The sequence below is a fragment of the Schistocerca piceifrons genome, chromosome 3, assembly GCF_021461385.2.
Source record: "Schistocerca piceifrons isolate TAMUIC-IGC-003096 chromosome 3, iqSchPice1.1, whole genome shotgun sequence".
In the NCBI taxonomy this organism is placed as follows: Eukaryota; Metazoa; Arthropoda; class Insecta; order Orthoptera; family Acrididae; genus Schistocerca; species Schistocerca piceifrons.
Window position 1 is genome coordinate 471,503,508 of NC_060140.1, and position 16,805 is coordinate 471,520,312.

A 16,805-nucleotide genomic window follows, 5' to 3' on the forward strand; every position below is an offset into this window, starting at 1 on the left:
TCCTCTCTCTTTTTTTACTTTCGTCGCATCTTTCTCCTTCAACATAGTGTATTTTTGGTAAAAGTCAATTATATAGGAAATAAACTTTGTTGGCATTGTAAATGTTCCTGGGGTCATGTGGTAAAAAGGCAATGTTCTTTTTCAAAACACTGTTGAGAAAATTTAGAGACTCAGCATTTGAAGTTGACTGCAGAACAATTCTACATCCACCCCAATGTACATTTCACGTAAGGAGCACGAAGATAAGAGAAATTAGGGGTTCTGTGGAGGCATTTAAACAGTTGTTTTTCCCTCACTCTGCAAATGGAAAGGAAAGGAAATGACTAGTGGTAATACAAATTACCATCTGCTGTGCGCTATATGGTGGCTTGCAGAGTATGGATATAGATGCAGGTGTAGATAGAAATTATTGTTCTTCCACCCTTCCACCTTTCCACATTTTCCATGTACATAGCCCAATTTTCTCCACTTTCATTCTTCTGTGAGTGATTAACATTTTTTTAAATGATCCAGCCATATGTTCTGTTCTCCATCATCAATCTTGAGATTCAGTGTGGTTTGTTGCTCCCACTCACAATAGATTTCCAGCTAAAACAGTATTTCCTCTCCTTATTCCATGGATCCAATTTTAGGATGTTTTCAAATCTTTGAAAAATGAAGCACAAATGTCTAGCATTTTGATTGCATAATATTATTTAGCTTCAGCATTCTTGAAGGTCTGATTCCTTTAGTGCACTACACTGTATTAGGAAAACTGATAAATCATATTTTTTATGCCAGAGTTTAGTTTTAAGATTGTTTTTGACGCTGTGAAAATTGTCTCCTATTGACCAGTAAGCTTTCTTTGGTTACTGATAAGAATTAAACTTAACTGTCTTGTGTACTCAATTTGTCTCTTTGATGAACAGAATGTGAATATTTGCCTTAGACAGAGCAGAACGTGCATAATTTTAGCTTTGCAAAAGGGCTGTTCACTGCTATTAATCTCTCAGTATATTACCCAGCCTGTGCACACACTGCGCAATATGAAATGACCTATTTCCAGTATGGATTTTCCTGCCAAACAGAACAATTCCAAAAAAGAAACATCCATGACAGATGCTCTGTAAGGCAAAGTGTGTGTACTGCAGCCATCTCGATGTGTTTGAACTGCACACTAGGATCCAGGTATGAGCGAATTGTATTACCCTGCCACCGAAGCATTTATAGCATAGTTTTCAGACCAGCTAAATGAGCAGCCTGTCTCTAATTGGAGCAAAAAATAATGTTTTGCAATCAGGAGTAGGTGGATGATACTGCACTGTGTTAAACACCTGCCAAACTGAAGAGAACCATACAGTTATTTTCGTCCAGCAATGGCAAAACTTTGCTGAATCGTAGGACACTTGCTGTTTCCACTCCTTCCTTGCTGTTTAGTGCCCAAAAACAATTATAATCATCATTTGTTGAATATTTGTAAAGAGTGAGAACAGAACATGACAATAGTTTCTAAATACTGTAAGTGGGTCCCTTAAGAGTATCAAGGTATGCTTGGCAATCACGGTGATTTCTGGGAGAGGTGGGAGGTACCCAATCGGTACTTTAGTATGAAACTGAAGTCTCCTCACCAATCTGCAAGATGTAAGCCAATCAGTGATGGAAGATTTTGCCAGATTTACCACCATCACCAGTCAAGCTCCAGCTTCCTGACATCATAGAGTGGTTGCTGAGAGGGTCCACTGTAACTCCAGTCCTACCAATGTAAAAGAAGCATACAGTTGCTTGGTTCCTGTGGGAACTGGATTCTGCATTGCCTGTGGTACATGACACATGACCTTAACACAATACAGTACAGTATGTTGTGACACTTCACAGGGAATAGTAAATAAATTTTTAATTTTATTTGGCTGACAAAATAGTTCCCCAACTTGTGGAAGAAAGCAGTTTAAATACCTCTCTCTAAACCCGGGAAATACTATGTATGCAACTGTTGTTAATGTAGTGCTGTCTTCACCAGTCGCACAGGAAAAACCTTGACTCTGACAGTAAATGCCACCTTTTCTAGGTTTTGGAATCCAAACAGCTTGTCAGTCTCCTTCAGAATGGTTTCAGGAGAGAAAACTCAATCTTTGGTAGCTTGGTCATACTGGAAGCAATTGTGCAACAGGCTTTTTTGATCAAGAAGGCCATGAATTGGCCTCACAAGGATTTATTGCCATATTTGTATGATCTTTCCTCTCCCAACATTACTTTAAATATTGAGTTGACAAAGTCCTCTCTGGCTGCTTTGAACTGGAGAATGGTTTCTCCTCAAAGTATGTTTCAATTGTACCTTGCCTTTGTCACAGCTATTAATAGTATAATGTTGACAATAAGTCTTCCTGTCGTCCTGTTGTGGGATATTTGTTTGTGAATGACTTCTGTCTCTTATTCCTCCTCCAGTTTTGCAACAACCACCTGTCATTTGCTGCTGACATTTAAAAGGTTGGACATGTAGACAGGGAAGAAATGTTTAAATTTTTTAACTGAGAAATATGTGTTCTCTTTAAGCATTCTTGTGTGTTTATAACTTCCATGAACTTGAGAATGAGGCTCACGGTTTTTAATTTTAAATAAAGAGTGAGATTCCTGAACCTCATACTTCATACTATATTATTTTGTTGCCAAATTGTCAGGCTGTGAAAGCATATCCCAGAAGCACTAAATGTTTTAAAATGAGTAGCCATAAGTGATACGGAGCATACTGAATGTATCAGCTCCAATTTTACGGAGCCTTCATGCTATCTTGGCTTGATGTTTGAATGTGTGATATATGGGCATGCAAGACTCTATTTAGAAATGTTCGACATGGTGCACTATTGGGAAGAATTTTTAGAATCTGCCCTGTTCTGATCCTCTGAGCTGAATTCAGTGAGCTGCCACTTAACCAACAGATGCTGACTGCCCATAGTGTGATAGCCTGTAAAACATCAGTGCTACAGATGGTAGCATACCATATTGTTGTTCACCTATCAGTGGAACAGTTGATGACTCTGAGCAACAAGGGATTTTTGCATTCACACCTTCTAGAAATGAGCGTTGCTGATTTTGAAGCTCACGCAAAGACTGGAACAGGTATCTACCTTAGCATTTTGAGAGTCTCAGAATTATTTCAGGTTTTGAGAAGAAATGCATCCAAAATTTAACTATTAAATCATTATAAAAATAACATTTTGAGAGGTATCACAGTTTTAATGTAGTATGCACTGATATTTAGAAGCAAAGGGGGCTCTGTTGGCGTTTCACTTACTTGCCCAACCATACATTCAGGATCTGTCTTCCATATCAGAGCAGCATATTTAGTGTAGAATTGCATGTGATCCTGAAGGTGGCAGATGAGACATCACCAAAGCAAAAAGTTTGTCAACTGTTCTGATTCTGAGTGCCCAACATTCATTACAGCAAAAGTATTCAGCAGAGTAAGTGATATAAACAGTAAAGTGCAAAGTGCTACTGCTCTGACAGCAGGGGAAGCATGTATCATTCTGCTGGGTAGCAGAGCCTGAGTAGATCTGAGAAAATGATAAACCAGACCATCCTGTGAGAGAGACGTGCAGGAATCTCAATGTGACTAGATATTCCATTCCCTTGCATACTGTCATTGCTCTATTCAGCCAGAGTGCCCAGAAATTGTGACAAGTGGAGAGCCTGACAGTAAAGGACAATAGGCTATGGTTGGTGAACCTAACTGTATGGCATGCATCATACTGATCACGTTGACAGGGTGTACTGGGCCTGACCTGCTTCCAAATTGAACATTAGATTAGATTAGATTAATTTTTTCGTTCCATAGATCCGTGCTGAGGAGATCCTTGTGGATGTAGAACATGTCAACATTTTTTTTTAGCGTGTTAACTCATGGTTTTGTACTGTGGTGGAAGACTCCCCCCCCCCCCCCCCCCCTCACTTTTTATACTTTGATGAGAGGGTAGAAACAAATTGAATCGGTCATTGCAGAAATGGGGGAAGTCAAGGAATGCAATTTTTATATTTTTAGCCTGTAATAATAAAGATCGCAAATGTAATTTTATTGATTACTAGTTTCAGCTAAACTAAAAGCCATCTTCAGATCTGTAATATAGAAAGTTGCATATAAGAACAAAAATGTTCAGTGTTGTGTTCCATCACACAATATATACCATAAAAAATACTATGATTAATGTACAACTGCCAAATAGTGGGACACATTGTCAAACTCATTTGAGGAGGATTTTTTGTTATTCAATCCATTGGAATGGTGATGTATATTATCCTAAAAATATTTAAATTGTGACTATAATATTATTCTACAAGTATGCTTAGCAAGGAAATATACATTTGGTGCACAACTCTTACCCAGAATAGAAGACAGTTTTCACTTGTGGACAGTGAAATAATGCTTGCCACATTACATTACTCTAAAGTGACATCATGATGTTATGGGCTCTGTAAAAAGAGATGTTTAAACATCATGTGTCACCCACGACTTAAGCCATGGTATACCTGGAAAGGCCTGTGCTGTGATTTGTGACATGAGTGATGTATGATGATTATGTTTACCAAGGAAGTTGCACAGTACTTGTTTTAGTATGGAATAGGCTTCTCGTTATATGGAGTCCATAACAATCACTGTTCATGATGTCTCTTTAGAATAACGTAATGTGACAAGTATGCTCTCTGTGTCCACATGTGAAAACTGTCCGATTCTGCCAGTGTCCATTACTTACATTGGCCTTCTATTCTGGGAAAGAGTTGTACTCCAAACGTATATTTCCTTGCTGTGCATTCCTGTGCTATATTATTATTTTCTTGATTTAAATATGTTGGGATAATTTACATCATCGTCACATTGGATTGTACGTGTTCACACAAATTTTGATAAACTTTCCTACTATTTGGCAGTTGTACACTAACCAGTGTATTTTTTTAAGGTATGTATTTTGTGATAGAACTTGCATATTAACAATTCACGTTTTGTACTTCTTAGATACAATTTTCTATGTTACAGATCTGAAGATGGCTTGTAGGTAAGCCAAAACTAGTAATCAATAAAATCAAATTTGCAATCTTGACTACTGGGGTTTTTCTAAATCCACAGCTTTAACACAACAGATCACTTATCTCCAAATTTGACCATGCCAGACAAAAAGTTCAATTGCGCATGTTTCAAGCCTTATGTATCAAACACGTTTCCAGAATATTCTTTAATCACATCTCGACCTATCTCTTATCTGCAATGGAGTATCTGTCCTGCTATAAGAATGTATTGAAACACATGTATTTTCAGCAGGTATTGTTGGAAAAAGTCTGAATTAGAATGATATAAAGTCTGCAAATGACGTACCCTAAATTTCGCACTTTGTAGCTCGTAAATCTTGTTTTTCCCATAGAAAGAAATGTAAGGCACTGTGTAATAGTGTGTTGCTAATTTTGAGTATAATAAAATCATACATCACAATAAAATGGAACATGATATAAAGTATCTATGTAAACCAATAAACAGCAGAATCAAGTTTAACCAAAGTTAGGGTAAGATGAAATAGCTTAACATTGAAGAAACAAGACAGATTTGCTTTGCGTACCCAGTACTATTGGTTAGTAGAGAGCTATTTTAAGTCTTAAAGTAAATATTACAAAGTGAACCTCCTGCATCAGATGTATTTTTTCTCATGGTACAGCATTCCAGTTTGCATTCAATCCCCTTAGTCTTTCAGGGATTCTCCGTGATAGAGCAAATTATACAACTGCTCAACTTGGTTCTTACCTAGACCATACAGACAAGCAAATGCTGTCTTACTAATGCCTTTGTATTGTCACTGTTAATGACATTTCCTTAAGATTTCACTCTCTGACCTTGATCATCTTAATTTTATTTGTTCGAGATCTGTTAGTCTTTGTAAGTGAATAATTTAGTGTGTCAAATGTGTGTTAGTATTCCCTTACACCATTTTAGTATATAAAAAAATGATGGTCGTAACCACTGATGAACTGTATGCAAGCGTAGGGTGCAATCCTTTCTTAACAGTGAGTTTAGTACTAGCCCGAATGATTATCCTATCTTATGGCTTGGTACAGTCTTTCCAACCTAGTTGACATGTTGTATATCTTTAATTTATTGTTCTTGATAATGTTTCTGCAATAATCACTTTCATTACGCTTATAATTTACTGCTAATGAAACAATCTTTTCCTGTAAATTTTGTATTAAATCCAATTTATCCTCCATTTTCCTGGAACTCACTTTATTGACCGTTGTGTGCATGCCCTTTGGTTACTTTAATGCAGAAAAGAGGCCAGTTGCTGACTTATACCATTTGTGAAATCACCGGGTTTCCTGCAGTAGTCTGCTCTACATTTCAGATAAACAGATTTGTTCCATTCCTGCTTAGAAATGTGCACATATCGTGAAAGAAAGCTATGATGCTCTTAATTAATTTTGCCAATTTTCTTGAACCATCCCGTTTCTGCGGTGACCTGTTCAATTTAAGTGAGGGCATTCTCTTTATTTTAGGTTGTCGCTAGTGTGCTAAAATTTTGCTTAGTGTCAAGAATCCACCCTATGCTTTTACGAAGGTGTTAATGTGTTGCAGAATGGCTGACCTTTACTCCAGTGATCACTCAGCCACATTTTTGTGTCAAACTGTATTATATCATGTCATGGAATATTGTAAGTTTTTGGACTGACATTAAAAATGATTTCAGTTGTGTGTGTGTGTGTGTGTGTGTGTGTGTGTGTGTGTGTGTGTGTGTGTGTGTGTGTGTGTGTGAGAGAGAGAGAGAGAGAGAGAGAGAGAGAGAGAGAGAGAGAGAGAGAGATTAACTACTATGGTACATTTTTAATCACACTCGTTTCATCAGAAATTCTAGTATGGGTGCTAAAAACCTAGCTGTCTTGTTTCCAAATCATCAGCGTCAATTTGCCCTCCTTGAATTGGCAGCTCAATGATTCATGTTATGTGGCAATGGTATCACCTGCAAAAACAGTCTGCAGCACAGCCAGGGGTACTTCAAGGGCACTGTTCTACAACAATCTGTTGATAAAAAGTCTTGAGGAATCTTTTCTAGGCACCAAAAATCCTGTTTTATTGTGTGTGTTGTAATGGTCACATACAAATGGTCCTACGAATGCAACTAAAATCAGCTATTTAGTATTTTACTTGAGACAAATTAAGGAAGATGTTACAAACTTCAGTGGAATTGTGAAGAAACTTCTGTAGCTGTTACTTGAGTTTTGATTGCTAAGCTGGCAATGGGGTGACAATAATTTGTTTGCTGTAGTTACAGTGCCTGAAACTTTTTGCGTATAAGAACTCCTCCATGCTCTCCACCAAATGACGAACACAATATTTTTTGTGGATTATAGCACTTCACTTTAATAAATTCAAAAGTACAAATGTCAAACTCTTGCAGATTGGAATAAAACTGCACTAAAAATCAACTAACTTGTTGGGTTCATTGCTGCACAAGAAATAAAGTTTTAGAGGACAGGTTCATGGCTGTGGGCAATCTAGAGGAATCCTTGGTAACAACCTGGAATCCCAAACCCCTCTTCTGCTTCATATTCATTGATGACACCTCTATGCTTTGTACCAAGGGTGGAGGCACCCTAATCTGCATTCTTCCAGAACCTCAGGACCTTCTCCCCATTCACTTCACCTGGTCCTCCACAGCCCAACAAGTTTCCACCTCAGCAATGGATGTATCAGTGCCTCCATCTGCATCAAATCTACCAACCACCATCAATACCTCCACTTAGACAGCTGCCACTCATTCCACACTGAGAAGTCCTTTTCACACAGCCTAGCCATCCATGGTCATTGCATCTGTAGTGACAAGCTGTCCATCTTCAAATATGGAGAGAGGTCTCACTGAGACCTTTACAGACCCAAATTACCCTTGCAACCTTTTCTGGAACCAGATACCCTGTGTCTTGTCACTCCAGTCTCACATCATCCACTCACATACTCACTATCCAGCCACAAAGGGGAGCACCTTTGTCTTGTCTCAGTGCCACCCAGGACTGGAGAAACTGAATCACATTCTCTGCCAGAGTTTCAATTACCTCTTGCTGTGCCCTGAAATGAGAAATATCCTCCTCATTATACTCCCCACATGTCTCACAGTGGTATTCTGCTCTCCATCCGCTGTATGCAGTATCGTTGTCTATCCATGCTCTACCCCTTTGCTCCTCACTCATATTCCTGCAATAGATGTAGATGCCAGACCTGTCACATACATACTACCAGCTACTCCAGTCCTGCAACAAGCACCTCCTACCCTGTCAAAGGCAAGGCTACCTGTGAAAGCAAACATGTGATTCTACAAACTAAGCTGCAACAAATGTGCTGCTTTCTACATGGGCATAACATCTAACAAACTGTAGCTGTGAGACACTTGGACTATCTACTTGCTGAGTATGTTGCCCAACATGTGTCATACTGGTGGCTGTTTCTCTGCCTATGCCATCTGGATTCTTCCCACCAACACTAACCAGATGAAATTACCGTCTGCAGCCACGTCAACTATGTTAGTGTTATTCACTCACTCTCCAGGTTCGAGTAGTTTCACCTACAGTCTTTTTCAGCCTTTTCATTGTACATGAACCGTGACTGGGGTTGCCAACTTTTATGAAAGAAAAATAATGTATCTTATTTCAAGAAGAAGTGATATATATTAGTTCGCTCGGGGAAACTTTTTTTGCGTGTTTCACATTAAGGAAATCTCAGCAGGCCATTACTAGTTACTGCGCAAGTTGTGAGATGTGCTGAGGGCCACTTCATATGAGTGGTAGGTTACTACTTATTTTACTGCCCCTTCCTCCTCCTCCTCCTCCTCCTCCTCATCCTCATCCCCTCTTCACCCCCTCGTTCTCTCTCTTCCTCCCCTTTTCACCCCCTCGTTCACCCTTCTCCTCCTCCCCAAACTGTAGCCAGTGGTTATAGTTGCCCACTGTCATCCAGTGTCATTTGAAGTTTTTCCATCAGAATGGCTGTAGTGGTGCCTGGAGTCAAGAGATTTGCCTGGTGTGAAACCGGACATTAGCTGGGTGCCAAACAACTAGTAAACTTCCAACTCTATTCAAAGACTCGTTACTGTGACAGAAGTGCACCACCATATTGGACTCACGTTCTGTGATGAAATTCTGTAGATTCCACACATTCATTACGCAAAAACGTAATTAGAGAAAGTTATTTGTGGCAGGTGCAAGTTGCTAGTGGGCAGCTATCTTTACTTTGTTGGTGTGCTAGTTTTTGTGCATTTGTATGTTGCACCTAGTGAACATGCAGCACAATGTTTACAATAAGTTCACTAACTTGGATTATTGCTACCACTTGCACTCTTTTTTAATGTAGATTTTACAGTTTTCCTGAGAAACAATTGCATATTGTTTCCCATTTTGGATTCCCCATTGGTTAATACCACATACCATCTTTATAAAACATTTGATTGTGTACACTTGAACAAGTGAGTAATGAACTGTAGTCTGACAACAATCTGTTGGATGGCATCTGGCACATGCCAATACAGCATTCCCACAGTGGCTGTCACTTCCCCATTGGTTAAGACTCTGACAGGCAGCAGACTGCCTACATGTACAGCATATATTATTGTTCACAGTCAAATAGCAGTGGGTACGATCCAGCATTATGGCTGTTAAACACTATTCTAACACAGCAAATGAAGTTGTATGTAGTGGGGAGTGGACATGGTAATTACAATGATAAATAATCACTTGCACTCCCATCACTTACTGTGAATACTTCTATTCTTGCACCATATATACAAAACGTGTAACATAGAGCATGTACTACAGAGAACTGATCTGGCAAAGATAGAGTTGTTCTTGCTGTGGTAGGGTGGAGATATTATGGGGGGAGGGGTTAGAGCCATTGGTTTTACATCCCCACAAAGTGCTATGTTGTGGTGGAATGTGGACAGTGTGCTGTGATTGAGAGAATTTTGTTCCAAGTTGTGGACTTTCAGTTAACAATTGTAATCAGGCTATAATTAAGTAGTGTTAATAATCAGTAATTTTGAAATTTGTTTTGTGAACAGAGTAATTGGGTTTGACATCATTAATTTGTATTTGTTCTTACAGTTGTGACAGTGAATATATGTTTTTCTTTACATTCTTTGGTCCAGAAGTGCATACATTAAAACAAATGGACCATCAGCTACTTTTATTGAGTTCAATAATTTGCTTCTCAACAGGTTCAAGCTGGACAGACTCCAACAGTAGAAGTTTTGAAGCTAATGGAAGCATTCAGTGATGAAGACAATTACACTGTATGGTCTAGCATCAGCAACTGCTTAAGCAAATTGTCAATCCTACTTTCTCACACAGATTATGAAGATCTTTTCAAGGCATATGGACGCAAGTTAATGGCCAGGGTTGGTCAGAGGCTTGGTTGGGACCCCAGAGAAAATGAAAGTAAGCCAAAAAATAATAATTTTATTATTGGCTTATATTGCTGTTATTCACTTTGTGAGGGTGCTTAACTAGATGCTATGCCTCATTTATATTCAGTACAGAAATTCTGAGAAATATTGTAAATTGTTGTTCTTTTTATATTGTTTGTCCATTCACAGCATGACCATATCGACTATCAAAACATAAGAGACTTAGGATACGTTATAGTTATGCTTTTCTAAACAATGTTATCATCATACAGATAAGATTCTGATCTCATTCTACTTAAAATCATGTTCTTATGTGAAACAAATGGCTTAGGGGGCAAGTGCCAGGCTACAAATCCAAAGCTTCTGGGTTTGATTCCAGGATTTTTTGCCACTTCAACACTTTCTCAACCTCTGATAGCGACTTGTTAATATGTGAAATCGCAAATTGCACTGTGGTTTGGAGTCGATATTAAACTGTTGCTCCGTCTATAAGTGGTTGTTTCAGCTAGTTCAAAAGTCAGTGTAAAACCTCCAATAGGACCATGTCCAGTAAACCCACTATGGTGGTCAAACTAACCTTTGGCTTCCTGATCACTTTAAGTGGTTTTGTTTCCCAAGTTAGGTTTCCATGGTTGCACAATGAATGTTTTGCATGACATCCACTGCATATTGAAACATTACTGCCTCATATGGTGTGACCAGTCTAATTATAGCGGCTGTCAAGCTAAAATATAGTTATTCATTTCCCCAACTCAAAGCAGTTGTGTGCATCATGATTAGCCAAATGGTGATAGGTCGAACCAGACAGTTGCAAAGTAATTACACGATGAGTATGTTTTAGGTAGTTCACCTAATTCTTTGCAAACGAAGTAATCATAAGAGAGCTGTGGAAAGGGCATCAGAAAAATCATCGTATGGGATTACATTTCTTCATTGCACAGCAGACACTCAACTATCCAGCTTGTTACTATCCGACGTCCGTATCATTTGGCCTACTTAATCCAGCCTACTTCATTAAGACCATAATAATACTTCTCCATGATAAAATGAGGATTAATTTATTGAACATAGCAGCCCTTTCCAAAGCTTTAGCAGGCAGCTGCAGGCTACAATGCTGTATGGCCTTTCAATATGTTTTATGCATATTTTGGGCTTCTAGCATATCTGGAGGCACAATTCTACAATACGTACTGTATTGTTAATATTGAGTAAATTAAAAAAGCACAAACCAGAAACTATAATTGACATATGTAAAGAGCAGCTCTGTGTACTTCAGTGACTATTGATATGCAACCACACTGATAATCCAAAGCATTAGGGCCACTGATCACTGCAACGGATGCTGCCTGATGGCTTTGCAACCATGTGACATGGTAACAAAGTATTCAAGTGGAGTAGACGTGGATGGGGTTCATCTTAGTGAAGATATGGGCTGCAAATGGGGAAAATCCAAAGTGGCTTTGACAAAGGGCAGATTTTTATTACGCAGAGCTTGTGAACAAGTGTCTTGAAAATGGTGAAAGTGGTCAAATGTTAATGTGCTACTGTTCTAAGCATCTACGGATAGAGGGAGGAGGACAGTGAAATTACCTCTAGGCACTAAGAACATGTCGTTCGGAGATTTGTCTGTTCTGTAAAGTAGGATAGATGATGGTCTGTAGCACCTCTGTCAAAAGATCACGGTGTTGGTGCATGCACCAGTGTTTCAGAGCACACCGATTATTGTACATTGTTGAACATGGAGCTTTGCAGCATACCACTCTTATGTGTTATTTTGTTGACTCAATGACATCATCAGTTAAAATAACAGTGGGCATGGAACCATTGGGATTCGATCTTCAATAAATGGAAACATGTTGGCTCTTAAGGTGCATCACATTTTTGATACACTAGGTTGATGGTCATCTCCACAGACACTGTCATTGATGTGAACGGCAGCACGAAATGTGGGGTGGGCCGTGGATGCTGGCTGGTGGAAGCAGTGTTATGGCATGGGAGACATTCTCCTGCACTTGCGTGGGATGTGTGGTAGTTACAAAGCCGGTGTGCGCTCTGTGTGCATACTGGGTGGAGTCATTCCAGACATGGAACGGGTCCTCCCAGATGCCATGAAGAGCACAGGGGCAGCCAGCTGCAGGTGGTGGCTCATATCAGTACCAGTGTTGTGTGTCACTTTGAATCATAAGAGATTCTATCTGGTTTCGAGCAGCTAACAGAAGTGGTAAAGGTTGTCAGTCTTGCTTGCAAGATGAAAGTAGCGCTGACTATTTACAGCATAGTCGACAGGACTGAGTGCAGACCTCTGGTACAGAGGTAAGTGGAGGGTCTGAAACAGAGGCTCGGGCAGTTCTGCGACCATGTAGGCTGCAGATTCCTTGACTTGCGCCAAAGGGTGGTTGCCGCTGACCAGTTCAGGAGTCCACTATACACAGGAAGCAGCTGCACGGGTAACAGGGGCTGTGTGGTGTGCACTGGGCAGTTTTTTAGGTTAGAGGTTCTTGGGAAAACACACAAAGGGCTTCAGTCACAAAGGGTGAAGGCCAAACACAGGAAGAATGTAGATCAGGAACCATCAGTATAACAGTTGTAAATTGTTATAGCTGTGTTGGGAAACTTCCAGAGCTCCAGGTGCTAGTAGGAAGCACTGGTGCTTAAATCATTACAGGCACTGAAAGCTGGCTAAAACCGGAGATAAGCTCAGCCAAAATTTTTGCAAAGAACCTAACGGTGTTCCAAAAGGATAGGCTGAACGTGGTTGGCAGTGGCATGTTTGTTGCTGTTACAAGTAGTTTATCTTGTCGTAAAATTGAAGTAGATAGTTCCTGTGAGTTAGTATGAGTTTGGGCAAAGATCATTTTTGGCATCTGGAATAAAGTAATAATTGGATCCTTTTACCGACCTCCCAATTCAGACAATAGAATTACTGAAAGGTTCAAAGAAAACTAAAGTTTGATTTCAAACACATACCCAACTCATACGATTATAGTTGGTGGTCGCTTTAATTTATCCTCAATATCTTCGCAAAATAGATGTTTAATTCCAGAGGTACGCATAAAACATCATCCAAAATTGTGTTAAACACATTCTCTGAAAATTATTGTGAGCTGTTGGTTCATTACCCCACTTTAATAGTAAATGGTTTTGAAAACACACTTGATCTCTTAACAACAAGTAATCCTGAGTTAATGAGCATCAAAACAGATACAGGGATTAGTGAACACAGGGTTGTCGTAGCGAGATTGAATATTGTAACCCCCAAATCCTCCAAAAATATATGAAAAATATAAATATTCAAAAAAGCAGATAAAAATTCACTTGAAGCCTTCCTGAGAGACAGTTTCCACTCCTTCCAAATTAACAATATAAGCGTAGACCAAATGTGGCTTGAATTAAAAGAAATAATATCAATAGTAATTGAGAGATTTACACCAAATAAATTAACAAATGACAGAACTTATCCTCCTTGGTACACAAAACTGGTAAGTACACTGTTTGCAAAAACAACGAAACAAACCTGCCAAATTTAAAATCCCCAAGATTGGCGATCTTGTACAGAAGCTTGAAATTTAATGTAGACTTCAGTGTGAGACGCTTACAGTAGTTTCCACAGTGAAACTTTGTCTCAAAACCTGGCAGAAAATCTAGAGAGATTCTGATCATATGTGAAGTATGCTAGCGGCAAGACACAATCAATGCCTTCTCTGTGCAATAGCAATGGAGATACTATCGAAGACCACATATCACAGTGCTGCCTGAGCAGAGTTACTAAACACAGGCTTCCGAAATGCCTTAAAAGAGAGAGAGAGAGGTGAAATAAATATTCCAGAATTTGAGTCAAGAACAGCTGCCAACGTGAGTAATGTAGAAGTAAATATCCTCAGAGTAGTGAAGCAACTTAAATCACTTAATAAAAGCAAGTCTTCTGGTCCAGACTGTATACCATTTAGGTTACTTTGAGAGTATGCTGATGCAATAGCTCCATACTTAATGATCATATGCAACCATTTGCTCAACAAAAGATACATACCCAAAGCCTGGAAAGTTGCACAGGTCACGTCAGTATTCAAGAAAGGTAGTTGGAGTAATACACTAAATTACAGGCCCAAATCATTAATTTATTTTATTTATTTATTTATTTATTTAACCTGATCAGATTAGGGCCATCAGGCCCTCTCTTACATCGGACCAGTGTTCCACACATGTAGCATTTCACACATCAGAGTAACATCATGAACATAGTTTAAATGAGAAAATTAGCTTACTCTAGTGACAATATGAATAAAGACTAGTGACTAAGACCTAATAAAGTAAATGCGGAAGTATTTTTACAACAGTTGCTATACATACAGATTATGATAAAAGCAATAATAATAACAGTAAAACAAAAAATCAAATAATAATGATAAACATGACTAAGACCTAATAAAGTAAATGCTGGCAGTATTTTTACATCAGGTGCTATACATACAGATTATGGTGAAAGCAATAATAATAACAGTAAAAAAAAATCTAATAATAATGACAATCATGAGAAAGATTCGCAATAGTAATGAAGGTTTGTGCAGATGTACATTAATATTTTGGTGTGTAAAGTAGATGTTTACTAGTATAGCGAGTTTTGGGTAAGGGAGGTTTAAGGAGGGAGAGAGAGAGGGAAGTAATGAGGTGAAGTGCACTCATGTACAGAGGAAGGCATTACTGTTGCTTAAGTAGATACGTCATTAACTGTTTTTTGAAGCCGGTCATGTTTTTAAGTTCTCTAACATAACGAGGGAGGTTATTCCAGAGTCGGGTTCCCGCTACTGTAAAGGACTTGGAGAAGGTGACTGAGCGATGCAGTGGAACGGAGAGGATTTTATTATGATGGGAACGTGTGTTTCTGTCATGTTGTTCCGACATGAGTGTTAGGGACGAGGAGAGATATGAGGGACAGTGTACATTTATAAGGCAGTAGATGAGACAGAGTGTATGGAAATCTCTGCGTTTGTCTGCACGCAGCCAGGACAATTTTGCATATGCTGGTGAAATGTGATCAAAAAGTCGAACGTCACAGATATATCGGACGCAGGCATTCGTGACCAGTTCTAGACGTCGGGAATTTTCCTGAGAGAGGCCTTGTAGGATAATATCGCTGTAGTCAATGATTGGGAGTATAAGCGTTTGTACTAATTTCTTTTTCAGATCGAAAGGGAAGAGTTTTTTATATTTTTGTAGGACATGAAGGGATGCTGATGCTTTTTTGCACACTGCAGTTACGTGCTCTGTCCAATTTAGATTTTCATCTATTATTACTCCCAAACTCTTTGCTGAGGGCGAGAAGTTAATAATTGTTCCATTTAGGATAAGAGGTGGTACGGATTCCCGATGTTTTGGGCTAATGAGCTTAGAGTGACCAACAAGTACCGCTTGGGTTTTAGATGGGTTTAGTTTTAGACCTATGTCCTGTGCCCATTTTGACAGTGCGTCGAGGTCAGTATTGAAATTTTCAATAGCTTTCTTGAGATTGCTTGGTTTTGCACTTAGATACAACTGAATGTCATCAGCATACATATGGTATTTGCAATAGGTCAGGACCGATGACACATCATTGACATAAAGAGAGAAGAGTATAGGACCTAATACTGAGCCTTGGGGAACGCCTGACACTACCTGCCGCCATTGTGATTTTATATCCCCAGACAGGACGCGTTGCTGACGAGACGTCATGTATGAGCGAAACCATTGCACTGCGCTTGGTGAGAAATTTAGACCGCTAAGTTTGGCTAGTAAGATGTCGAAGTCGACAGTATCAAATGCTTTGCTGAAATCTAAGAAGCAAATGATAGTCGCTTCTTGTCTGTCCATGGCAAGTTTCAGGTCATCTGTCACCTTTATCAGAGCGGATGTTGTGCTTCGATGTTTACAGAAACCTGATTGGTATTCGTCTAATAGGTTGTTAGTAGTTAGGTAGTTGGTGAGCTAGTCATGAACTATATATTCTAAGGCCTTTGATAGTGCAGGAAGAAGGCAGATGGGGCGGTAGTCAGAGGCTGCTGTGGCGATGTCCTTTTTAGGCAATGGCTTAATTTGTCCCAGTTTCCAGGCCTCAGGGAAAACACGTGTGATTAATGAATCGTTGAAAATGTCTGTTATAGAAGGCAGTAGTTGGTCGATAATAAGTTTTACCATCTGGATAGTGATACCATCATGTCCAGTAGATGCTGATCTAATCCGCATTATGGCTTTCTTGACAGTACTGCAAGTGACGTGCTGTAAATAGAATTTTTCTTTGCTACAGTCGTTCATCCCAATGAAGTAATCAATGATTCTCTGTTTTTTTTTGCGGATCAATTTTGGTTGCTGGTAATGTGAAGAATCGGTTTAGTTCTTCAGCTGGGACCATGGGATTTTCTGCAACTTTTATTTTGC

The 16,805-nt window shown here is 39.2% G+C and overlaps 1 protein-coding gene across 4 annotated transcripts in view; it reads left to right on the plus strand.

The window, feature by feature from the left end:
• The window catches only part of LOC124787734 (puromycin-sensitive aminopeptidase), a 170,273-nt gene that overhangs the window by 92,934 nt on the left and 60,534 nt on the right, over positions 1–16,805 (plus strand). For all 4 annotated transcript variants that reach the window (XM_047254585.1, XM_047254583.1, XM_047254586.1 and 1 more), the window contains exon 10: positions 10,209–10,428. In XM_047254585.1, coding sequence (XP_047110541.1) covers positions 10,209–10,428 — 220 coding nt within the window. The remainder of the gene's footprint in view (positions 1–10,208; positions 10,429–16,805) is intronic.